We start from the raw sequence: 26,540 nt of genomic DNA on the forward strand, positions 1-26,540 counted from the left end.
TATAAGACCAAGCTGATACTGTTATCCGTCTCATTGAGCGGCGTATACATTTGTTGCAGCAACGCTCCATTGCCAGCATACCTTGCTAGCGAGCTTTACTGCCTAGCACATTGCCGGTGTCGCCGCGGTGTTTGTGTGTGTGTACAGAGAAACGCGCTTTCGGTATATCGCACGGTGTGGCATGCGCGTGGTGACGACGGGCTGCTTCCTCGTACTCTATAGACTGTCGTACTCCGCCTAAGTGGAGGCGGTTCCAAAGCTAAAAATTACACAGCTCTCGTCAGCGTCGTCACACACCCGCGGTAACTTCGCAATGGCGAAACATTTCCGTAGCAATAAATCCCCGAAAAATTGCTTCATCCGCCGCCCTCAAATCGAAACGTACAGTTTGTACTTTCGCGGCATCATCACCATTGCATCTTATTTCTCATTTGCTTAGAGGTATTTTACAGCGAAAGCTGTTATGAGATCATTTCACCGGCTGTTTTTTGGCGCCGTAGTTGTCCGCCGCCGCCGCCGCCGCCGGTGTCCGTAACCAGTATCGCTCAAACAAGAAAAAAAAACGGAATAAGAAAAAAATTCCAGGATGGAACGAGGTTCGAACCTGGGCCCTTTGCGTGGCAGCCCAGTATTCAACCTCTGAGCCATGCCGGTGCTTGAAACTGCTTTGCAAAAAGGTCCTATACAGGCTTCATGTCGGGAAGGAACCACTTTAGCATATGCAATATAGCGTGGTAGAAGAGTAAAACAAGCACCAAGCGTCGCACAACGCGAATTCTGTAACCAGGCGTCAAATAATGCGAATTGCGCAACGAGTAGGTTGTTGAATGCTTCTAACCCATTACAAAGAGCTCTGCCATAATTCTTCATCGTCATCAGGCACAGCATCAACAAAGTGCGCATAATGCCTTACATGCGTTTAGCAGGTACCACGGCTCTCTGTAGAATGACGAAAAATGGCACAGTGCCTGGTGCCCTACTTCTCAAAAATTACAATGATTTATAGCGTAGTGGGTTCCTCGCAAGTGCACTTGTATTGGTTGCCAAGGAAGCCCATAAGCGCGTGATCCATTTCCTCGGGGTCTCAGTAAAATTGCAATGATTTATAGCGTAGTGGGTTCTTCGCAAGTGCACTTGTATTGGTTGCCAAGGAAGCCCATAAGCGCATGATCCCCTCGGGGTCTCAGTAAAGTTCTTCCCCCCCCCCCCCTCCGTCTCTCTCCCACGTCAACGTAAGTTATACAGCATGACGGGCGAGGGAAATAGCGACCGGGCGTCACCGAATGCAAATTACATAACTGGTGGGCCGTTTAAACCTTCCAACCCATTACACAGGGCTGAGCCATAATTCTTCATCGTCGTCAGTCGTCGCGTCAACAAAGTGCACATAATGCCTTACAGATTTGTAGCTGGTGCCTCGCTTCTCTGCCTGATGACGAATAATGGCTTAGTAGGTGCTTCCCATCTTCACAAAAATTGTGATTTATGGCGTAGTGGGTACCGTTCTAGTGTACTTGTATTGTAGCCCCAAGAGAGCTTACAACGGGCACTAGAAACGCCGCTCTTACAGCTTTCGCTGTGACTGTGCTGCGGTATCAGCGCAGGCCTGGCGTTTTTTTTTTTTTTTTTTTTTTTTTGAATACCATTGGCGCAGATAATCGTGCAAGCAGTGATTCATCCCTGCAGTATAAGGCTTTTTCCTGTAGGCAGTTCTAGCTTTCAAAATACTTTGTAGATGTTATTGCGGACTCTCACTGACGCACCGCTCGTTGCCAAGGTGCGCTCCCGTCCAACGTCAGCGTCGTGTTTGCGTTTATTCTGCAACACCGTCGCATATGTGCAAAGTTGCGCGTCTGGCGGGGACAGTGATGACAGGGAAGGATGACTTCCCTGTCATCCTTCATCACCGACAGCGCTTAATCAGTCTGTTTCTTGTTTTCAGCACTCGGTGCATATCACCCCGGTCGTGCGCAGGGTGTTCCATTAATGGGAGCGAATTTTGGCCCCTGTGCGCCCCCCCCCCCCCCCACGTCCTTTTCTCCAATCCCATTGGTCGAGTAGAAGAGAAATGTAGCTTCGCAATGGATGCAAAAGTTAAAATAAAGCGATGGCGTGTTTATCACGACGGGCTGCCTGAGGTCCCCGGCCTTCCGGGAGTAAAGATGAGACGTTCTCGAAATACGGCATCAGGGGTTCTCGGCCGCCATTAGCGCCAAAGGCCTGCATGGCCGTAATTCTGCACATTAAACAATGATGGGACAAGCACGACTGTGTAAAGATGTGGGGCTTTGCGCCCACCTTAGACGATTCGAAGCAAGGCACAAGCGTGCACCCCTTCCTTCCTGGAGCAACTGACGCCTCTGCTCTCACTGCATTCTTTCTTTGCTGCTGCTCAACGCGACGCTCCTCGCCTGAGAGACAGTTACTGCGTCACTTACCCCCACTATTCACCTAATTTTCCCGAATAAAGAATATCTCTCTGACGCTGGCCGCGTGTCGCTGCTCCCTCGAGCAAGTCTGTACGCGCTTTCGCGCGTTTCTTTTAGTGAAACCGCGTAAGCTCGCCCGTTGCGCAAACTGTTTTGCCCGAGTCGAGGAAGTGCACGCGCGCGGCGCGGTCATCGATACGTTGAGGCAATACCCGCACCTCTTCCTTGCCGTCGCCGGTGCGCGCCTGCGTTGTCGATCCAAACATGCACGTGCGCTGCATGTAGTGCGGCAATACTTTCTTGGCAGGTGTCGAACGCGATCTCCACGCGCCGCTTTCTTCTTTTCGTTTTTCTGGATTTTTATGACACATGGAGCGAATTTGTTTGGAAAATCTCCCACTTGTCGCCGGCGACGTCGGAATTGGCAGCGAGTTAGAGAAGCGCATGATCTCGTATGACCGAGTGTTTTTTTTTTGCTGATCGTCGCATTATTATTCCAATACGCTTGCGGCGCGTCCCGCGTATGCGATTGTGGCTGATGTGCCGCTGTGTTTTAAAATTCTTGATACGTAGATAGTTTCCTTTTGCTGCTGTGCCCTCTTCTGATGCCTTATCTTCATCGATTATGTCTTGACCGCCTGTCCTTACCTGTTTCGCAAGCGTGCTCAGGAACGCGCTAAAAGGAAGTGCCGTGTAACCACGGCCTTCAGTGTCTTCAATCGATAGCACGAAGTAGCGAGAGTGTCATCGCGCATCTATCTGTTGGCGCTTGAAGCGCATCTCCGAAGGGGGTAAGTAGCTTGTGTCTTGTACGGAGGCGGTTCTGCAATGTTGTTAATTGCACAGCGTATAAATTGTCAAGCAGGATCGATATTTCGTCGGTATAGTCGATGATTCGTTCTGGAAGTGAACCAGGCGTTGAGTGGAGAAGCCCGAGAAAAGGTAACTACTACTGCCGTTAACTAATGGCATTTTTCGCTGGTCGATTTTTAGAGCGGATGGGCGCTTTGTTTATATTTTTTTTTTATATTAGGACAAGAATGTGAAACCTAGCAGCATTGGATTCCGTCCTGTTCCGGAGCAGGGGCACAGCCAGAATTTTTTTTATGCATGTTCGGGCGTGAGTTTATGTGTGCGTGTATGCATGCACATGCAAAATTGAAAATTTTCGGACCCGCCACGGTGGTCTAGTGGATATGCTGCTCGACTGCTGATCCGAAGGTCGCACGCTCGAATCCCGGCCGCGGCGGTCGCATTTTGGATGGAGGCGCAAACGTTTGAGGCCCGTGTACTTAGGTGCACGTTAAAGAACCCCCGGTGGTTGAAATTTCCAGAGCCCTCCATCAGGGGCGTAACCAGGGGGGGTTGGGGGGGGGGTTAAACCCCCCGAAATTTTTCAATTTTGCTTGCGTATATATACACGCACACATGCAAACGAACGCACAAACATACATATAATTAAACCCCCCCCCCCCCCGAAAAAAATTTCTGGCTACGCCCCTGCCCTCCACTACAGCCTCCCTCATAATCATATCGTTGTTTTGAGACGTTAAACCCCCTACAATTATTGTTGAAGATTTCCAGCAGTGGGAAGAGGGGGGGGGGAGGTTCAACCTCCCCGGCCTGGAGCTTCACACTCATTGTCGAACTCTAGCTGTTCTTGTATAGGTGACCGACAATGTGCGACGGTTACCCGGAAAGTATTTCTGTAATTAATTGACGTGAGTTCGAACACATCTTTCTGTCGCGACGCATGGCAGGCGGTGAGAGAGAGAGAGAGAAAGTGGCCGTAACCTTTTCCCGGACGGGCGACTGGCTTCTCGCCGAAAGGTTTTTGACCGTGTCGCGTTCAAGGGCCATCGGGCGCCGGCACGGAAAAGGTCCGCTGTCGAGAGAGAAATGGAAAGAATCAATAAACTAAAGTGGGCACTTTCTGGGCGACTGCACTGCGCTTAAGCGGTAAACATGGGCGCTGGGCGTTCAAATGAAAACGCTATCCGCGGTAAATCGCGGTCACCGCTTTAGAATTACCCCGCTCGCGCACTTGCGGAAACGGCCTCCTATTCGCATGCCGCCCTGCCCGTGAGGATGGGTTTGTGACGTCCTCTTCCTCGGTGCTCGCTTCCTCCCTCTTGGAAAACAACTGTATTTTTGCAGCGGCTCGGTACGTTGCTTCCTCCTCTTCGTCGTGTATAGTCGGTGTATGAGTCTCCAGAGGTGCCTTACAACGCAATGACGGTGTCCCGCTGCCTAGGCGGACATCCTGGATAACGGTGTTCTTTGTTCAGTAATGCTGATGGACTTACAGTTCGGGTTAAACGAACTGTGCGCTTTTAACTTTCGTTTTCCGCAGACCAATTTGGATACGAATTCGTAATTGCTCAAACATAGGAGCGTACATGTTTCGGCGAGTTGGTGTGGCTCCATTTTCATGATTTTGTAGCGCAACACTAACAGAGACGAGGGAAGAACATAAACGGACAAGCGCTTGTCCGTTTGTTCTTTCTTCGTCTATGTTAGCATTGTGCTACAAGATCATCGCAATGCTCGAACAACAAAATTGAGCGGAATTCTGTCATAGTCGACTATCTGACAGATTGTGGCAGCCGGAGGTTCTTTCCGGAAGATATATATTAGAGAAGCGTAAGGTTTGTTCGTAAATACGGACAAAGCTTTCGTAAATGCTGCTACTTAATGTGTCATAACGGTGGCTTCTCGGCGGACCTGCGCAGATATGCTACGAGGCGTGCGCGTTTGTGTGGGCCTCCATAATGAGCCCGCTTTCCAAGTAACATTTGCGGGGCTCGTACTTTGCACTGGAATCGGGATACGGCTAGCTTTCTCGTCCAGACAACCGTCCACGCAAACGAGGTGAAGAGCCAAAGAAAGATTCGTTCTCTTTTTTTTTGATACCTGTGGTGTGGACCGTAAGTCCACTTCTGTAAATGCGAGTTTTTAAAACGTCCGCGTACCTGGATTTAAGTGCATGTACGCAAAGAAAAATAAACATGCGTCTTGACTCTTGATGAATTAAGAGCACCCCATTATACGCCGCGCCTCAGTCCATCCTGCTTCATCTTGAAGGTGTCGTGTGTCGGTTTCCCTTGTCCTATTAGCGACCGTTATCCGGAGCATAAAGGAACAACCGCCCACAGACACTCGGGTGTTTTTTGGGTTGCCGGCGGACAAATTCGCCTAGTTGACAAAAGTGGAAGGGGGGGGTGGAGTGGAGGTCACGCGGTCTCCGACTCCCTCTCCTTCGTTCGTGGCAGCGCTATGGGGCGCGCACTCGTCTGGCAGTCCGCGCAAGGTGTGGCGTAACGACGACATGTTTGTTGTTGCCATTTCTCCTGAGGCACTCGGCGAGCCGCCTTGCTTGCACGGGAAGAGAGAAGAAAAACTCTCGGTCATCGCGTCGGCGGTACACAGCGTCGTCGAGCTTGCATCGTATTGAGTGGACCGTGCGCGCGGGTGTTCGCGATCATCTGTCCGTGTTCCATTCCACACGGTGTGGCTTGCTGCGACTCTGCGTGTGCCAGAGGCGGCACGCGGGTGACCTGTTGCCCCGGCCAACCTACGCCGTGGCTTCTTCGTTTATTCTTTATTTTTATTTTTTTAAATTCGTGATTGCGAAGCGTTTCGGGCGTGTCGCATAGCCGGCCGTCCGGTTCTGTAAACGAAAGTTGTGCTCGCTTCTTCCTCGCGTGGCGCGCACTTTGGGAGCGTCGGTGAGGAGGAGCACCCTCCGTTGACTGGCGGTTGCCCTCAGGGGACCGGTGGTGCGCCGTTGGAGAAGTCAGTCAGCTGAGCCTTCCATCCTCTGGTAAGCTTCCAAGTGGGTCTCTCTTCGTCTTCTTTTTCCTCCAGACGGCGGCGCGGCGTCTGTGGACGTCGGCGACCTCCCGTCTCTGGCTGGTCGGATGTGCTCCCAACTGAAATATGTGCGCTGCGTGCGGTTTAGCGCGAATCCGAGATTTGTGAAGTTTGTTCGTTTTTTGCGCGTGCTTTCTGCCTTCGGCGCATTTCGATACTGTCCCTTCTATACGCGTGTACATTGAAAACGCGGGGTCGAATGTCGGCGAGTGTAGCGTTGCGCTTGGTAGGGTGCCAGGCGCGAGAAATGCTTACGACGGCCGTCGGTATGTTTTTTTTTTTTCCTGTCCCCGTTTTTTTTTTTTTTTCGTTTGTTGGCGCTGTCACCTCACCTTGCTGTAACGTGTCTTAGACATGACGTCATTGTTAGACACTTTAAATTTGGCCACTTTACTGGAAGCGCACTGGTAATGCACGAAACTCTTCTATTTTGAGAAGCCCTGACTGCTAAGGCAAGCGTTTTTTACGACGAAGCTGTGGGGCTAGGAGGTGGTAAAAAGTGGCGGTCCGCGAGTGCGTGGAAACTAATGAAGAAGCAATGATAGCATACGCTACCTCAAAGGGTCTCTTCCGAAAAATCTGTGGTCTGTGGCGCATACGCCCATTTAGTTGATTATTTGATGTCAGCGCTTTGCTCTAAGAATGGACGATTCGTTGCGATCGTGTCATCCTCCCGCGTAAGATAGGTCACACCGGCTCGGGTGTTCTAGCGCCCATTTCTTTTGTTGCAGCTTCTGCTCGCCGTACCCGACAATTTGATCCCCTAAATATTATGCCCTTCAGATCTATTCTTGATTGTTTTGAGTTTTCCTTTTTTTTATTCGCGTACCGTGGATTTATGGAATGAACTGGATGGGTCTCTGCGCAGACTCGGTGCTGAGCAATTCGAGAAAGAATAGCATAATCGTGTTGTATTTGCAATCGAATTGTATTTGTTTGTGTTGAACATCTGTATTCACTCCTGCTATGTCTCAGAAACTAAGACAGCAGTATTTGTAAGTAAACTACCCGTGCACATTAAGGGCAAAGCGATGCTGCTTGCGCATTGCTTGTGCTTGAGCCCAAAATAATCGCTATAATAGAAATGTCTGAATTTTTACTTTCGCACTATCGCAAAACGGCGATCGCAGTGCACATGTAGTGAGTCTGCGTGATCCATGCGCGGTTGATCGGGCAATTGCTGGCGTAGAAAGTTGTAAAACTTGTGCGAAAATCGGCTACGAAGTTCACTGGTTCAGCTTCTGCCGATTGGAGAAGGTGTCGAGCTCGAGCCGTTCGGTTGATTGGAAAGTTTTCCGTTCGAGTGCCAATCGCTCTTGGGTAAGTAGACACGTGGCTTTGTTACCGTGTTTTCCGGACAGTAGTCTCCCAAAATAGCAGCCTAAGTGCTGGAATTACTCGGATCGCTCAGTACACGTGATTTTTTTTTTTTTTTGAGAGATAGTGTCGAAGAAGGCCGGAATTCGTCTTATAATGTTTACCGCGCTAAACGACATAGTCAAACTCGCTGATGAAGCATGTTAATATGCAGCACACGGCAGCATTTCTTACATGTAACGGCCTCGGACTATGTTAAAAATAACCTAATCACCTGCTGAAATTCGTGTTTGTTGACTGAACACAAAGTTCATATAGCATAGCGGTTTTTTTTTTTTTTTTCGGTTTTGCATCGACGTTCCGTACCGCGACCTAAAAGATTGGCGTAAGACGAAATTGTCGCCATGATGTTATGGCGGCAACAGCGTCATGAAAAATCTCGATAAGTCGCGCGATTCATTACGACAGAAGGCGTCGCAACCCCACAGTGTACCGCCGTTGAACTTGGTACCAACTGCCGTGCTGCGCGTAGCAGCCTCCTGTGGTCGGCTCTCGACATGTAATCACGAAGATGAATGCCCCCTGTTTGCCACTGGCGCCGGCGGCGCAAGTAAGCACACACAACCATAGCAGGTCTGAAAGTTCCTTCACTCCCAACTGATGGCGGCATGCTGCGTGGGCGCTGGGTTTTTCCAAAACGACTCCTCCACTGCTGAACTTCTCAAGATATGGTTTTCTCGCGCCGGCATTCTCGGTAGTCTGGCGTGCTTAAACTGTGCGTGTGTGCCTTCAGTAGCACGCTTCGAAGGACAAATGCGCCGGAGCGCTGGCTTGTAGACGGGCCATATGCGTCAGGACGAAAAATTAAGAATCACGATTCACTTGAAGTACTGCAGTGCGTCACAGTGCACCTTTTTCCCTAAGTAGATGACGTGCTGTCAACTTCGTCGAGTTCACCGAGCGCGCTTCTAAATACCCGTCAGAGTTGTACCCCGTGCCCATTTCGTGTCGGCCGCGCCGCAGTTCAAGGCTGCCTTCCAGAAAAGCCACGCCAACGGGGGTACGTCGTCACGGTCGCCACGTTTTCTTTCTGTCGCGTCGTAATATAGTATCCGCCGCGCGTGCGTGCGATCACGCACGTTCTCCCGAACAGGGAGTGTAGTTAATTACGGCACACAACGTGACCTCGCCGTTTTTGTTTGCGCGTGCGAATCGTGACTATATGTTTACCTACATCTGTTTTTGTTTGTTTTCTTTTTCCTTGCCTCGTGTGTTTCTCGCCTGTTTTCTCTCATCTCGCGCAACGAACAGAGGCACTAGAAGTTGTGTATTATGAGCACGGTTACGTCATTTGTTTGCGCGCTCGCTTTTTAAGCGCGGCTATACGGTAATCGTTGCTGTTATGTCTCCGCCCCTTGTTTTGTTATGTCTCCGCCCCTTGTTTTAATATGTCTTGTGTGTGGGGCAACTTTATCATTACTCTGTAAAATTGATGAAGCAGCCTTTTCAAACTCCGTGGGTGCAGTTTAGAAGAACACCCGACGTTCAGAATTAATGCTCTCTCGTGTACAGTTGTCGCCACCTTAAGTCATGGCGAAGGCACTTTATCGGGCTTGAGCTGACCTGTGCGCGAACTGTCATTTTGTTCCTGCGGGGCCGTTGGAGGAATCATTTTGTGTATCAGATTTGCCATATGAACAAAAAAAAATTCCGTGTATGCGCTCATTAAAGCGAAAGGTATACCATCACTGCATACTGCTGGTTCTAACATATGGGGCTGGAGCATGGGGGATAACACACCTAGACAAAACGTTGAGGACCAGGCAGTGTGCAACGGAACGCAAAATGATAGGAATATCATTAAGAGATCGGAGTATAGTAGAATGGCTAAGGGAACGAACGGAGGTTGCAGACATCTTAGCTGACATCAAGCGGAAAGAAGTGGACCTGGGCTGGCCACGTAATGCTCAGGACAGACGACCGGTGGACAGACAGTGAGTGCAAAGAAAGCAATGGTTACCAAAGCATGGCGAAACGCAGTCGAGGAAAGCAGAGAGCTAGATGCAGTGACGAGTTCAGAGGTTCGCTGGTATAAAATGAGTGTCGGCTCGCACATGATAGGGTAACAGATCATTTGGAGAGGCCTTCGTCCTGCAGCGGACTAAAACAGGCTGAGAATGTGTGCGCTTTTGCTGCGTGCAACTTCTCGCTGCTGTGCCGGACCTCTTGTTCGTGGCCTTTGACTTGCGTAGGTAACGACATGTTTCGATTGGAATCCTTTTACTGTTACTGCCCACGTTGCGTGCTTCTTTCTTTTCTTCCTTCCTTTAATCTTTGTTCCCTCCGTTTCCTGCTCCATTTGCCTTTATCAGTCGAAATTGACGCGAGCATGAGTGGCTTAACTCGGCTATGCCAGGATATACGTAGCGTTACCAAAGGTTCAGCTGATTATTCTTAGCTTTCCAGATTGTCCTTCTTCTGTTCATTGTTCGTACGCTGAACCGCTAATTGCCTGGCAACTACTTCGGTATCCGATAAGATACGCTTCTCGGCTCTTCTGCGCCGTCGAGCAGCATTTGCGCTCTCCTTCTCAATGGCGTTACCCACCTGCAAACGCCAGTCAGAGGCTCTATCAAGCGGCCTCAGCGCAGTGTCAGACGACGACTCCACAGCGAAGGCGAATAGCTGCGCGCGCGCTGGCGCCACTGTGTCTACGACGTCACTCCTCTCGAATGCGGCGCAGACCAGCAGCGTAGGGTGCCTTGATGCCCGCGCGCTCCGCTGAGGGTGAGGACAGGCGCGTCGTCTGCTACGACGGCCGCCATTGCGAATCCCGCCGCAGCTCGGCAGCATGCGAAACGCGCTACACAAAGCGCTTGCGGTGAGCGGATACGTCCGGAAATAAGTGCACGCTAGTGAGCTTTCTCTTTTTCTTTTCTTTTTTGAAGCTTGGGCAGCTTTTATTGCTGTTCTTGCCTAAATGTTTATTAAGGAAGCATGTTATTCATGTAAGCTGACGGCCTGTGCATGTCTTATGCGTTGGATGTAGACGTAGACTGTTATGTTGAAAACGAATCCTCTTCCTTACGCCGGAAACGAAAAACTCTAAAGCCTTACTTAATTTTCTCGTAAGCTCTGCATTCCAAATACACAAATAATCGTTTAAAGTATTTGTATACGTGTCAGCAGCAGCAGTATATGTATCTGAACACACACAATTAAGTGTTGCGAAGCTACCTAAGCGCGATTAAGGTGGCTCATTTTGCTAAGTTTGCAAACAATTTACTCGTTTATTATAAATGGCATCATACATATATTGAACAAAGGGCCGAGGGTCAGTATGGTGCGAATATCCTGCTAAAATGAAACGAAAGCTTCTTTATCATTATTATTGCTGACATTTCTTGCTCACAATCTGTAGCCGCTACTGTATCGGCACTCAAGTTGCACCTTGAGTCCTTATCGAAACGATGAATACGTTGTTGAGTAGTATGCCGTAAAACTTTGCATGCGCGCAGTATCAGTGCGTTTTTCCTTCTTCTTTTTGTATCTGCAGTTTCTTTCTCTGTATCTGCAGGTTTTCTCGCATGCCCAAATTATTGAGTGTTTCCAATACTGTTTTACACTTTGTGCGGCATATGCACGGCGTCGTTTATTTGTCTATTTTATTAATAATAAAATCTGGGGTTTTACTTGCCAGAACCATGATATGATTATGAGGCACGCCGTAGTGGAGGGCTGCATGAATTTGACCAACTGGTGTTCATTAACCTGCACTGACATCGCACAGTACACGGGCCTCTAGCATTTCGCCTCCACCTAAATGCGACCGCCGCGGCCGGGATCGAACCCGTGACTTTCGGGTCAGTAGTCGAGGACGTATTTTTTAAGGCGAAAGCCTTAAATGCCTCATCAAACGCGAAATTTCACCGTCGGCGTCCCGCGTCTACGGCGTCAGCATACCACGACGTCGGGGACGAGGGATGCAAAAAATTATCGTCACGTGATGACGTCACCATATGACGTCATCACGGCTTCACAAATTTTGACGTGACGTCATATGATGACGTTATCACATGACATCGTAGCTTGGTCAAAAGTGGGCAGATCACGGAGGCAGTGCACAACTAGGTGAGGTGCCTCCGATCTTGGAGGCAATGCAAAACCGCGCTTTGGGCGCAAAAAACTGAGAAGAAGATGGCTTTCGCTTTCGAGCCGTCTTAAGCGAACGCATAAGGGAGCCTGTGAATTTTTATTTCATTAACTGGTTTTCCATGACGTACTCATTGTACAACTTGACTTTGTTTCTTGTATTTTTTTACTGACATGGCGTGTCTACTGTACACAATGCTTCCCCGTCTTCTTGTTGTTTTCATGCGTCCTTCTTTGTATAGACGCTTCGCGAGAACTGTTTGTATGCCCATCCCTGTATGAGCCTTCAGGGCTTACATTATTAATAAATAAATTATGCTTGCTCAAAGAAATAAAATACTGAATGTGTGTGTGTGTGTGTGTGTGTGTGTGTGTGTGTGTGTGTGTGTGTGTGTGTGTGTGTGTGTGTGTGTGTGTGTGTGTGTGCGCGCGCGCGCGCGTTAATATTTAGTGTACCGGCCATTTATTTGTGTGCATTAAAGCTGCGCTGACAGAAGCAATTACACAAATAAGACTCAAATTACACAATAAAACACAACTGTCACTGGTCGATTCAAAGTGATCGTAAATGATTAAAAAATACAGGCACTGCGTAATTATTTAGAACAGGGCAAAAATGTAACCTTGAAACACAGAAACAGGGAAGGATAAAAAACATTCAACTGCACACATACATACATGTGCAGCACAGAAGGCGTACTTGAAACACGGAAAGGAATATAAAAAACAAGAACCCGGCGTGCTTTTAGTTATGGCGCTTGACTGGTGACCCGAAGGTTGCGGGATGGAATCCCGGCCGCAGCGGCCACATTTCGATGGAGGTGAAATGACAGAGGCCCACGTACTTAGATTTAGGTGTACGTTGAAGTACAACAGATGGTCAAAATTTCGGGAGCTTTCCACTATATACGGCGCCTCTCATAATAATATCGGGGTTCTTGGGACGTAAATTCTCACAAATAATAATTATTAGGAAAAAAGAAGGATCTGATCTGCAGACAAACACGCATAATATATTCCACGATACATTTTAAATGACAAAAATAGCGAAAGCAAAAATCAAAGGCAGATAAGGACCAACCAAGTGCAGTAAAGAATGTTTGCGAAGAAAAAATGCAGGATTCATGCACACGTGAACCAAAGCATTTTAAGCATGTAGCCGATATCAGTCTGTCCATTTATTACGCAAGGTTAACACCGGCAGAATTTATCCTTGCGTGTGCATTCGAAATACCGGCGGGAAACTTACGCTGCCAGTGCATAATGTGTTCTTCGGATGCCGCTTGTAACGTTTGATTTTTACTGTCCAAAGAAACCGCGTATCTTCTAAAACGATACAGGTCCCAGCGTTTCAGGAATGATTGGTGCACTGCGGCACGCGACACCCGGTCATGGTGACGGTAGCGATTGCATAAAACTGGAGGGAAACGAGCACCGACCTAAAACAGCGCGCGCGCCACGCACAAGTGACCGGGCGCGGGGTTCAAAATGGCGGCCACGCTGCCGGCCAAGGCCGAGGAGGCGGCATCTGCCCTTTCAAAAGCTGACACCACTCTAAGCGGGGGCGCGCGCATCGAGGCACTCTACAGCAGCGGCAAGCCGCGCGCAGCGGTGTCGGAGAGCGCGTGAGATGCCAGCTCTAGCCAGCTCCGGTTAGAGTGACCTAGAATAGGGGGAGTGTCCAAAGCGCCGCGCGAATACATGGGAGGAGCGAGGGCCTTTTGCGGTGAACTTCCGCGCCGCGGCGCTGCCGTGCCGGACCCGTGGGCTTTCTCCGCGGCGGAAGGCGCGTCAAAGCGGCGAGCGTCTGCTACGCGCGTGATATTTTGGACGCTATTAGCTAAAATTGCGGAGATTTTGGCAATATTTAATACTGCGTCACTGCAACATAATACAGCAGCGACTCATCACACAGAAAACGCGTTTGTTAGTTTGTGTGTTGTGAAACGGGAATTGTATATATTATTTCAGCTGGTTTGTCACCGCATTGGTCCACACTTCCGCGGCTGTTTGAGGAACGCATCCTGCGCGCACTTCAGCGTGAGAAAAGGCGCTTAACTTACTTTCGTGTGGAATGACGAAAGAAAACTTGGTGCAAGAAAGAATAAACTGAAGATAACCAGGCGAACGTAGCACATAATGCACGTAGTAACTAGCTCATGCATGCTAACGCGTTTGCACCCTTCATATTCTATCTTTTATTTCGTGCATTCGATTTGTTTTGCAAGGCTGCCGACGGCGCTCTGCTGTTTCAAGCCATTTCATGCGAAGCCGAATGTGTCAGTCGGCGTGGCCGCGGTACCAAAAGTAAAAAATTACTCGCGTCTCGTTCACGTGGTTATACACGAAAATTAGCACGGAGGGGCACGAATGTATACGTATGCCCACACGACCGATAGGTCATGACATCACTAACTTGACATGCTTGCCATTTGCGTAACGACTAACAATAATAATATGACGTGTGGCGCGCAAACCCGCTTCTGTAGCCAGAAATAATTCTGACGATGTGTGGTCTGACGATTTGTTTCCGTCAGGCTATAAAAAACGTGGTGGTCACCTGTATCGATGTAAGCATGTTAGACTTACCCATACATTTTGAAGAACTGACCGCATAGGTAAAATGTATGCGAAAAAATTACATGAAAAAAAAAAAACATGGTCTCTTATGCATTCGCCTGAGATAAATCGAAAACGAAAGCCATCTTTTTCGTCAGTCCATGCATTGATCCTCCCTCGCCCCTCTCCGAAAGCTTTCTTCTGTACATAACGTGCTTTCGGACTGCCCACAGGATCGAAGGCATTGCAAGCTTTCTGCACCTCACCTGCTTTTACATTGCCACTGTGTTCGGCCCCCCGATCACGGAGGCAATGCAAAGCGACCGTGTCATGTGATGGCGTCATCATGTGACGTCACGTTGAATGACGTCACAGTGACGTCACAAGTTCTGTCGACGTCATCGCGTGATGATATTGTGCACCACTCGTGTTGGCTACGCGGGACGCCGACGGTCAATTTTCGTGTTTGATGATCGAGGCATCTCTACCTTTAAAAATACGAGACAAGTCAAATTAATTGAAACGATAACAGTGCATCATCGTCAATGCCTCACTTCACATTACGAGCGATCGCCCGAAAACAAACGTGATTCTCAGTTCAGAGCAGCTGATTGCACGCGTCTGCAGGACAAAAGAGCTTCCTTTACCCGTCTGGTCACCTCTTTATATTTAATCAAGAGATGACCAGACTCGCTATTTAAGTACTCTGGAGCTTCAGCACGAAATTGTGGTGGACGCTATATTGAGGTCATCAGGAAAAAGCGGGAAATTGCGGTCGGGTGCCCTGTTGGCGCGCACTCAACTGCCGCGGAAACGATTGTATTTTATGTAACTACTCGTCCACATCTTTTTGTAAAGTCTATGAACCGGGCGAACGCTAACCTCCGAGAACCGTGAAACATCTGAAGTTGAGATTGAGAATAAGTTGTTTGAAACTGTTTTCATTTCCTATAGTGAAGGCTTGAAGCAATGCACGCATCTCGCGCGAACGTTCATACTGATGTCAGCGATCCAATGCAACGTGCGATAATATATATATATATATATATATATTACCGCATGTTGCATTTTTTCAGGCTAGGTACATAAGGGATCTCTGCAGTTGAACAATTTTCTGAAGTGATTGAGATATTACACTTCTATTTGTCGATTTCTTACCGTATTTTCGTTCAGGCAGCTTGTACAGCAAGAATGGGGACATTTGTAACTTTGTTGCATGATATCTGGATATTTGTAAAGCATTTTCTATATTACGCCTTTTATGCAAAATGTTGTGGAATAAAGTTATATTACCTGGCATTGCTTTTCTTTCAAATGTTTGCGCACGGTGAGCCTTGTTGTACGCTACCTCAGAAGCAAGAACATAGCCAACAGCATTGCGGTCGTATGGCCGTCTCTACTCTTTTTTTTTTTCTTTTCTTGTTTCCCTTGCGTCTCCCCGGTGTGCTCCGTCCATAATAAAGAGCTAGTGGAGGCTAATGAATTGTCGAATAAAGCGGTGTGCGTATGGCTAGCAAACCAGTGGCGACCATGAGTAAAAAGCTCGTAGTGTGAAGCGGTCACTGCGCGCAAGTATTTCAGCTGACTGCGCGTGCAATTTACTTTTTTTTTTTATTACTCTTAATTCGAGCATGCGTGATGCTATTGCCCGATTACTCGTCCTAATAAGGTTTTCTGTTTCGTTCTTTACGTGTGCGTGTCCGTTTTGCGCGTTTTTACACACGCACCAACGTTCTCGAACTCTGTGACCGGAACTAGGCCACGCTGATGCCTCTTGACACATGATTTTTTGCATTGTGTTGTTGCCCCAGCACTAACACAACGCTTAAACATGGATAAGCTCCATTCCGCACCGCATTATAAAAGTTAAGTAGACTTCATGTGCCCTGTGTGGGAAACGCGGCGCAAGAAACTACAGCGCGTAGCAGACGCCCCTCGCTTTCCGCGCGCTTCCCGAGCGCGGAAAGCCCACGGGTCCGGCGCAGCAGCGGCGCGGCGCGGGAGTTCACGTCAAAAGGCCCACGCGGGAGCCGGCGCTTTGGACACTCCCCCTATTCTAGGTCACTCTACTCCGGTGACCCAGCTGTGTGACATCACTGATTCTCGCGCATGCGCAGCACGGCCCCTGACGCTCCACGCGAAATCGGCTCCGGCTAGGCAAGTGTAGCTAACGCTACAAAATCGGTCCACGGAAGAGAACGCCGTTTGCGGAAGAGCTTGGAAGAGAGCAAACGACAATGGACATTTTCCGGGTAGGTAGTGTGCGCATGCGCGCCGGTGTCTGCGAGGCACGCGCCATGGTTTTTGGTGACTAAAACGCGACGACAGGTGCGGACCAAGCGACATCTGATGTCATTAACATGCAAAATTTTCCCCCATAGAAAGGCGCGAATGCTGTCCTCCGAGATTGTCTACCGGCGCTCGTTGGACAATTTCGGAGGCCAAGGGCCACCAGTTTCGATTTCAGCGATCTCCACTGGAGGTGAACGTTGCTGGAGATGCTGTTCGGACCCGGAAACGCCGGCTCTCGCATTAATTTTAGGCAGCAACCGTGTGTTGAGTTCTGCCTCGTTCGTATACATGTATTTATCTATAAATAACATTTATTTTAATGTACCTATGAACTTTTAGTGAGCCAAAACTTACACTACTTACACTGAAATTACATTTTAGTGGCTAAACGCGGTAGGCAAGCGCAAAAATGTTTTGTACACGAAATGCTCTAGCGAAAATGTATCTGTTGCAATTCAGTGCGTCACATTTACATTGGTAGATTACAAGTAATCGTTGATTAAACTCGATGTGCTCACGCCTGTACATTCAACTTAAATTTTGTTCTGGGGTTTTAAAGCGAAAAAAAAAAAGAAGCTATATGCGATATAATAAACTAAAGAATTGTTTCGTTTATTATATATTTAATTTTTATATATTTAACTTATATTTAGTAGGATTTAGCAGGATAGCCATAAATCCGTAAAATGAACGGAAAATGGTTTTGAAAGAAAAATTCAGTCTGCGTGGAGAAACGCGGTCAGGTATTCGCTTTCTTCGTGGCCACACTTGAATCGCGGCATGCCTTTTAAATCCTAAAAACGGTCACGGCAGACGCGCCGCCCTTGGCGCTTTCTCCGAACGGAAATATACGTATGCGCGCGCAGCCGAGCGCGCATGTATCCATGGCTTCTGCGCATTTCGCAATGTATCAAAATTCGCCGAAGAGAAGAAAAATGTGGCAACATCGAGCCCCTCGCGGAAGGCCCGTAGTTCGAAGGTTGCGCTCTGCCGATGCATCCATCCTCCGTGCGCGGAAAAGATCTACAGCCAGTCGGCAACGAATATCCCGCAACAGCCGGTCTGCATGCGCGCTGGTGACGCGCGATGTATATAGACTCTTCGATTCGCATCGTATGTATGTAGGACACCGCAGCAGGCTTCCGCCGCCCAGACAGCTCAGGCCGCGCGGTGTGCTGGCGTCAAAAGCCGCCAGCGTCGTTTTTCTTTCCTGCGATCGAGTCTCTCCCAGCGCGTCCGCGGTGTCGCCTGGCCCTCCCAAGGCGCCAGCCGGTGTCGTCGTCGTGTGCGTGACGTCGCGTCGACTTGGCGCGAAGACGACGCCTTCCTGTCCGTCTCTTCTTGCCGGACAAAAAGAAGACCCCCCAACGCCGCCGTATCGACTCGCATTCGTGGGCGATCCTTTCCTCGACGTGCGTGTGTGAAACAGTACGCGATCCCTGAGCGTCCGGAGGGAGGGCTTGGACGGCACGCCACGTCCCCCCACCCCCGTCGCCCTTTTCGGCGAGGGCCCCCTATTGGACGAACAGGTGGACAAGACCGCGGCTCGTACCGCGTCCGCGCCCAGACGCACGCGACTCCTTGGCTGCTGCACACGGTCACCAAGTGCGGGACGTCGGCAGAGTACGTATGTGTGTACTGTAAACGCACGGCACCCAACTCCCGCGGGCCCGGCCGACTTGACAGCCGCTGCCAACTTCTTGCTCGCCTTTCTATTTTTTTTTTCTTTCGCGCTTCACCTTATTTTCTTTATTAGCTGTTCGCCCACTTTATGCTGCTCGGCTAGCGCCGGGCCCCCCCCCCCCCACCTTCGCCGACCCACCCACCGCGTATTTTTGTAGCTCTCTCTCCTTCATTCCATTTTTGCACGTCCGACCTTTGCTAGTGCGCGGAGCAGAGCCGGCTGTCATTACGTCCTGAGTTTATATATATTATGACGTCTTGGTTGAAGCGACGTTTATTAGACCCAAGGCCTCGGAAGAGAATGGGCCGAACGTGCACACACCCGATGATGATGAGAATGACACACGGTGACGATGAGGACAGAGAGACAAACGGATGATGATGATTATGATAATGCACAAATGAGAAAGAAGCACATAACTAGTGCCCACAATATAAATAATTATATATATATCGACGTCACAGACTCTCTCTCATATAGTTTTTCACGTAACTAGAACCAAATATATATATTTTTTAAGTGGTTCGCTGCAACTGAATGAAACCAGCACCATATGGCTTATAGTCATGTAGTTTGCCAGTACTTTTTATATTGCACTTAATTAATGAACAAAGATCAAATATGCGGAATTTTTTATATTCACTTTAGGGCGAAGTGAGTTTCATTACGTTGTAGAGGGCATTCCAAGGCAGTGGATCCTGTTTCTTGTGACAACATACAGGCTGCGTGGCGATTCTTTCCAGCATTCAGGAAGCCCTGCGAAATGTGAAATAAAGGCGCGTGACTGCGCTTGTGCACTACCATACTGCAGCAGTCTTAAACATGCTTTGAGTGAAATAACCAGTGCGCAGACTGGCGAAATGAGCGGCCGTGGCTCTCTGCATTGATTTCCCAGTGCGTCGGCATTTCTGATGGCCACACAAGCCAAGGAAGTGCCGTCGCCCCTTATAATTGGGATAGGTTGGCGATAGGATAAATTGACCGGCGAGGTAGCTGGTTTTACTGTATTTGTTAGTTTTAGGAGCTGGGCTCGCCAGGTTCTTAAGCTGGGGCAAAGTCCCGTGCCGTAAGCGTAATCTTAGTTCCAGAGGCGAGCGCTACAGGCGCAGCTGGTACGAAAGAGAAGTTTTCTTCCTCGTGTTCTTCGAGGGCCTTGATGATGATATTGACGCAAGCAAAACCACATATAGCATGGCCAACTGCAGCATGCGCACGAAAGAGCAGTCTTCTTCCTCTTGTTCTTCAAGCACCTTGATGATGATATTAATGCAGGAAAAACCACTTATAGCATAGCCAACTGTATATAGCATGCGCACGCTTGCGCAAAAGAGAAGTCTTCCTCTTGTTCTTCAAGTGCCTTGATGATGACATTAATGTAGGCAAGACCCGATTATCCTATTACCCGATTTACCCAATTATCTTTGAGCCAGCCTTGCAATTATCATTCACTTCGTGGATATGGCGTGATTTTTGTTGAGATAAAACTTAAAAGGTTAAATCCTATCAGTTAAACCAGTTGCCATCAATTAACAGTCCTGTTGCTGTGCTTAAGACATTGTGGCTATTTTTTTATTTTATTATTATTATTTTTTTCTTTTTGCATCACACTTTGTGCGACGTCTACACGAAGAGAAAGCAGTGAACCCGAAGAAGCACCGGTAAGGTTGGCTAAGTAGTGGGATGAAGCAGCTTTTTAGAAACGGGAAGCAGGCGCATCGTTATCCATGTTTTACATCACATCTTTTGTAACTTTGATGCACAGTACTATAATTGCAAACAACGCAAGCCTTAAAGGGACACCTAAATTAAATAGTTAATCATTTTAAACAAATTATTCTTTGAGCACTTGTTAATTCCTAGGCTCAGTATTAAAAGAGAGAATGCAGGTCAAAAATTAGTTTTTAAATTTTGCATCCAAAACGCTGTACATAAACGTAAGCGTCGCAGATTTGAAAGGGCTTTTTTTGTATTTTATTCACACTGGCACATCATAATATCTGGAAACTTTGTATGTTGAGCCTTGGCCCTCTTAGAGGACAATGTACTTCATTTTTATGGATTAAGAATGATGTAGGCTGTAGCATAGGCCATCAAAATCTGTGACATCGCTCAGTTGGTGCCAGAACAGCAAGGTGTCATCGCCGTCTGAATTTTCTTTTTCGAGTATTTTCTCGTTTACCGAGGGTCTTCTCACGGCAAAAGTGGTGCTTTTGACATTTTAAAAGGGGTAATTTACTAATACGAGAAGTAGTTTTTCTCTTTAGGGTTCCTAATCAAAGAAAAAAAGGTTAAGATTTGGGGAACACACTTCTTCCATATGGTTTTGCTAACTCTCATGGAGATGTAATCTTTGATCTAATCGCAGCAAGGCTCTTGTGTTGTGACCAAGTGCTGTTGGTTTTTGTGCAGAGTCGTGAGGATGCGGGTGTTCGGCCTGGAGGACCTTCACCAACTGGTGGCCAATCAGTGCCAGCAGGCCTGTCTACTGGCTGGACTCTGCCAGCAAAGACGACCAGGGCATGCGCCTGCTAGTGGACTGGTAGGCCTATCTGTTCACCTTACTTCATTATATTGTTCTTTGCTTTCTCTTTTGCTCATTGTAGGCAGGCATGTGTATGTACAGGTGCAACCACTGTTGAAGGAAACATATGTTAGCAGAGCATGAGGACGTCATCCTCTGTGGCAAACTCTGACGTCCGCGGTTGTGGCAGATAACATGCAGACGATAGCATTGTACTAACGGAGTACTGTGATAACACAGTAGTCAGGACAAGCATTATAGAAAGCCTGTAATGTGCTGCTTATATGAACGAAACCGTAGAAAGCCGTAGAAAAATGGCTTGAGAAAACTCTTTCCCCTTACAAGCAGAGAGACAGGTCAGCAAAGCATACAATAAGAAGAAATCTAGAAATAGCAATAACAGCACTCAATCTATCTAATATCTATACAGAAACATCGCTGTAAAATCTGCGATGCCCATTCTCACCAGAATGACTACCATACACAAGCATACACCATGAGCCCTCCTGCTATTGATGAAACCTAATACGACATCCAAGCTGCAAAACGCCACGGGATGGATACACAGCCTTTTTGTCCACCGAAGTAATTAGTTCCCTTTATCAAGGTGGTGCCGCCTCCACTTCCCATACAATCTACCTGCACATATTCCCTTCAGGTGCTGACTAATCGTGTGTTTCGATGCATTGCTTGTGCCTTGAGCATTATTAAGAGGTGCCAGCTGTAATTTCGAAATGTAATGGGCTTGAAAAAGCGAACATTGCTGTCAGAGTTAATGATTGACCGGCACCATATTTCTGTCATAGTTATGTAGTTCTATAATCACGACTACCTTGTCACTCATTGTCAGGAGACACAATTCACATCGCACTCATGTTTTTATTATTCATATATGTTTTACCCACCTTTTGCGCGTGGAATTTTAGGCCCCTCTACTGCCACTCGCTGTAATGTCATTATGAACATGTAGCTCAAGATCACTGTTAAGAGTCATCTCTCAAAACTCTGTGGCTGGCGCATCATAGCCCGAGTTGCTTTTGCGCCAAAAAACCCGACTTAACTAACTTCACATGCATCAGGCATGGAAAAATGCCCAGCATATCATTTCATTGATTTCCCAGATCTAAATTGCTATCATAAGCAACATAAGTTGTGAGCCCACTGGAAGAACAACAAGCGCATACTAGTACTTATAGCTGGCACTAAAATGTCTACATTCAAAATCTTTTCTGCAGAACAGTTCGATGCATTCACTGTTCTGCTTCACAGGTCTAATGAAAAGTCCCGCAAAATGTATACAATACGCCTGAAAATATATTTTAATCTCTGCCTGTGCTTTTGAGGCATTACCATTGCATGTGAAATTGTACACACATATCTCGACAGGGTTCAGTTTGTGCAACTTGTGATGCACAGGCAAACATCTGTTGATAATGCCGTCCAAGCACACATGTCACACATTGTCATTCAAAGGTATTCTGCTCTGGCTTAAGGCTGAACATGCATAACTGGTTACTTGTAAAAAAAAGTCTGTTGTATTGGTGCAATAGCCACCCTTCTTGTTTGTTGTTTGCACAGCTCTTCATAACCCTGCCAGCTTAAAATGCATAGCTTGAAATACTCTGCATTTTTTTACCCTGAACTACATTTTCCAAATGTAGTTCAGGGCAAGGTACCATTAGTTTGGCTCAAATTAGAAGGGTTAATTAGTATTCATTTTATGTGATTTTTGTCAGAGATTGCGTTAGCATGAGCCTTCAGAGTGAGTATTGCTTCATCAGTCATGGCTTTTAGGATGCAGTCCTGATGAGAGGCATTTATCGTGCTTACACTTTCTTGTTCTAGGCAAAGAAACAAAGGCTGTTGAAGGTTCTGAAGTCAAGGCATCACAGAAGTACTCACGTAAGTTTACAATGTTGTTTTGTTTCCAGAATCTTTAACATTTTTGCTTACATGTATCTGTGACACATAAAGGTTCTTGACTTCATACATGTAATTTGCACTGATCATTTAACTGAAACCCGGAGGCTACATTGAGCATTGCAGAACAGTTTTAGACATTTAAGTACTACACGTCATTAAACCTTAATATTCACGTAAAAGGATTTATTGCCCACGTTTAAAATCGTTCATTAGTCTGTAGAAAAAAAAAAGATGGTTGATCCCTCCTTCAGAGGAATCGGAATAACACGAAAGTAAAGGGTGCCCTTACAGAAGTAACTGAATGTTTACAGAAGTAACTGAATTGATATAAGAGAGTTTGCACAATGTATATTGATGTCTGGCAGCTATAACACCGTTTACCATGTACTTAACTTTAGGTGCACGTTAAAGAACCCCAGGTGGTCGAAATTTCCGGAGCACTCCACTACGACGTCCCTCATAATCACATCGTGGATTTGGGACGTTAAACCCCTGATATTATTATTATTAATATTATGCACCGTTTAACGTGGATGCACCCACTTTGATGATTGGTGGTACATCTCCATGCCGACGACTAACGTCCATGTTAAATGATTAAACAAACCATTGTGGTAGCTGTAGTAGTTAATGGTGAAAGCGTAATCAGAGAACGAGGTGTGATAGCCAGAAGAGCGTCGCATATTGGACGCTGAACTTGATCGCCATCCCGCGGCATGTTAAAATGTGATTGAACACCACGGCCGTACTAGAGGGAAACGCAAAGCACGTCCTGCCGCCCCGGTAGCCCAGCCGCGATTTTTCTCAGGGCGAGCGCGTCAGCGGTGAACGCGGTGTTACAGCCAGGTGAGGCAGGCGCGCGTCGCAGAGCTATATTTGATTTGGATAAGATCGCCACCTCGCGGTGTGTTAAGGCACTGACAAAATTGAACTTCTATTGAAAACGCACCGAATGGGACGGACGTGTAACGCGTTGCAGGTGCTAATCGTGGAGGCCACAGTAATGACGAATTACTTTACCGCTCCCAGAGGGCAACACCACACCGCCGAACGGGGGAGTGGTAGATATAAAAGGCGCATTTGTAAAGCCTCTAGAGTCTGTGGCCGTGGCGCAGTGGATAGCGTGCTCGGCATCTGTGGTTGCGGACCGAGCGGTCGTGGGTTCGATGCTCGTTCGCAGAACTTCTTTTCTTTGTCATCTGATCACGTAAATTTTTTCTACGTCATTTCCGTGACGGAAATACGTCACTGAAGTCTTGGTGGACCTCGGCATAAAACACTTTCGTGTTAAAAGGATGTGGACAAACTTGCAAGTCACATCTTTCCCAAGGTCTTCATGTGCACCTTAAATATAATTATGAATTGCAGGAAATTCTTATACTATGTTATTGAATATAGGCTCACTGAGGCACAAACACTGTTAAACAGGAAAAGTCAATACGTTTTGAAACGAGGTTGTCATGGCTGTGTCAGTACATTCAGACCTGGTTTCCATCTGTATTTAGTAACTGCAGCACCTTCTATCACACTGTACTTAACTGTTACTAGCAGATGCCATAGATGTGGATCAGGCTTTCTTTTTTCAGCTTTTTTTTTTCCAGCTCGTGTAGACTGTTGCATAAAGTGATTTCTAACTGATCACACTCAACGGAGGAGTGTGCAAGACTGTACTAAGCGCCACACCACTCGGTTCATTGGGTGCTTGCCGAGGATGGTATATGAAATCCCCGGACTTGTCGGAAGATTTATATTGGTCAAATGGGCTGACATATAAACGAGCAGCTAAGGGAACACCAGCTTTCAATATAGTCTGAATAAGGGTCTAGCCTGCCTCTGCACTGCAGCGCATGCCCATTAACTGCTTGTGGTAATCTATGCCGGCCTTAGCTGGCAAGAAAAACAATCTGAGACACAATCATGACCATTTGAAACGTGAGCTTGCGAAGGCTTTTTTCATAACAAACAAAATAAATGATTGTGTCAGTGATACTTTGTGTTCAGATTGTATCAGAATGAAAGCAGGCTTCTAGCGGGCACATAGACCATGAATTGGCAGACTTTAAGGTACAAACATGCATGTTCTTCTGACTGAAACCCTGTTGAGAGTCTGCACCTGTCGTTCCGCTCTTCTTGTCCACGTTTGTATATTGTGTAGCTCCTCACTTAATAATGTACTATTCCTAATAATGCCGACACTTATTTCGTTATCTCTCTCTCTCCTTCATCACTTGTGTGTGGGACAGTGCTACCGAGCCATGTGTTTCTGGTGTCATATATTCCTGTGCGTGCTGAGTGCGGTGCCATCCCTGGAGGCCAAAGAGACGCCCGAGCGGTTCCGCGACCACGAATACTTCCTGCGCAAACTCTTTGACAAGTATGGGCACGACGGCAAGATGACCTTCGAGGGCTTCGAGCATCTCCTCGAAAACCTCGGCCTGGCACACATCACCATCCACGATCACGACCTGTCCGCCCACCGGCCGGAAGGTGCAACTGTGGGGTTTGTGAATCGTCATGCTCACCACGTGCACGTCGACGGGGCGGGTGCTGCTACCGTTGTGGATGAACACCACAATCACGACCACGGGCATGGTGGCGATGGGTCAGATCATACGCATGTGTCGGAGGGAGATCATCATGCGAGGGTGCAGAGGGACCTCTCTAGTCAGGGTAAGCATGGCTTGCTTGTGCTTAGTGTGGATTGGCATCCTTTATGTAGAATTCCATTGAAAGAACAGGAGTAGAGGTGTCATGCAGTGAGGAGTTGGGGCAGAGCACTGAGAGCAGGGCCACTTAGTCTGCCTTTGGAATGTGGCACGCATCCGGAGAGCAGGTTAGAGGTTGAAGAGTGAGGGGAAATATACCATGCGATCAAAACATTCAAAGCCCCGGCATTCTCTACGGGACAGCAGCGAAATATGCGGGAAATGTGTCGGTCGCATGCATGTTTGTGCAACGAGACATCCAGCAAACATAGCTGCATACACTTCGTAGCCGTCGTCATCACTAATCGTATAAACGGTGCCAGTATGACCAATGTCAGGGGTGTCAAACTACACATGGTTGCTACCACTGCTGCTGCACTTGCCAGTTCAAGCAAAATAAGAACAAATAAGCAGAATGTGACGTTTGAAAGTCGCGTGACCCTCTTCATACTCCGTCTATTCCACTTTTGAGGCGAGAGCACTTCAGACTGCTCCTTGCTGCTCTCGGCGCAGCAAAAGTGCTCTCACTCTACCACTGAATGACAGTGCTCCTACTCTTGTTCGACCACTGAAACACACACTCTGAAGAGAGCACTTTGAGCGTGTTTTTAAGTGCTCCTGGTCGTGCAGCGGCATTTGCCATTACACTGTTTTGTTGAGTGTTATTTGGGGATAGTCATCGTGGGAGCCGTATGATGAGGTACAACGTGTCGAATGATATTGCATGAACAAAAGTTGACGGGATGAGCCGTACTAACATCTACGACGTTGATCTTGAAGCAAAAACGACAAATTCAAGCAGGGTAGATATTCAGTGCATATACTGTACGAAGCGTGATCGAATAAAAAGAAATTGGGGGCCATGTTATGCAAGAAACTTTTTTTTCTTTGAACCTGTAAATGTCTTATCAACTGTTCTACTGATATACCCGTACTGATATACCCATACTGGTGATAACAAAGGCTTAGTTTCATGTGTGCCAGTGATGTAGAGCGAAAAGAATATTCACGTAATGTGGCCCCAGTTGACAAAAATATTGTACAACCATCCTCAGAACTACCGTAGTGCATGGATAGCATTGTTA

The 26,540-nt window shown here is 47.5% G+C and overlaps 1 protein-coding gene across 3 annotated transcripts in view; it reads left to right on the forward strand.

Annotated features, from left to right (window-relative positions):
* Window positions 1-26,540, forward strand: part of LOC119393498 (zinc transporter ZIP10) — a 90,631-nt gene that overhangs the window by 43,538 nt on the left and 20,553 nt on the right. For 2 of the 3 annotated variants that reach the window (XM_037660550.2, XM_037660551.2), the window contains exons 2-4: window positions 20,716-20,845; window positions 22,673-22,729; window positions 24,994-25,420. In XM_037660550.2, coding sequence (XP_037516478.1) covers window positions 20,726-20,845; window positions 22,673-22,729; window positions 24,994-25,420 — 604 coding nt within the window. In that variant the 5' untranslated portion in view covers window positions 20,716-20,725. Of the gene's footprint in view, window positions 1-6,068; window positions 6,253-20,715; window positions 20,846-22,672; window positions 22,730-24,993; window positions 25,421-26,540 lie in introns of those variants that run through there. The other variant, XM_037660554.2, reaches the window with a different exon arrangement.

The sequence above is a fragment of the Rhipicephalus sanguineus genome, chromosome 5, assembly GCF_013339695.2.
Source record: "Rhipicephalus sanguineus isolate Rsan-2018 chromosome 5, BIME_Rsan_1.4, whole genome shotgun sequence".
Lineage (NCBI taxonomy): Eukaryota > Metazoa > Arthropoda > Arachnida > Ixodida > Ixodidae > Rhipicephalus > Rhipicephalus sanguineus.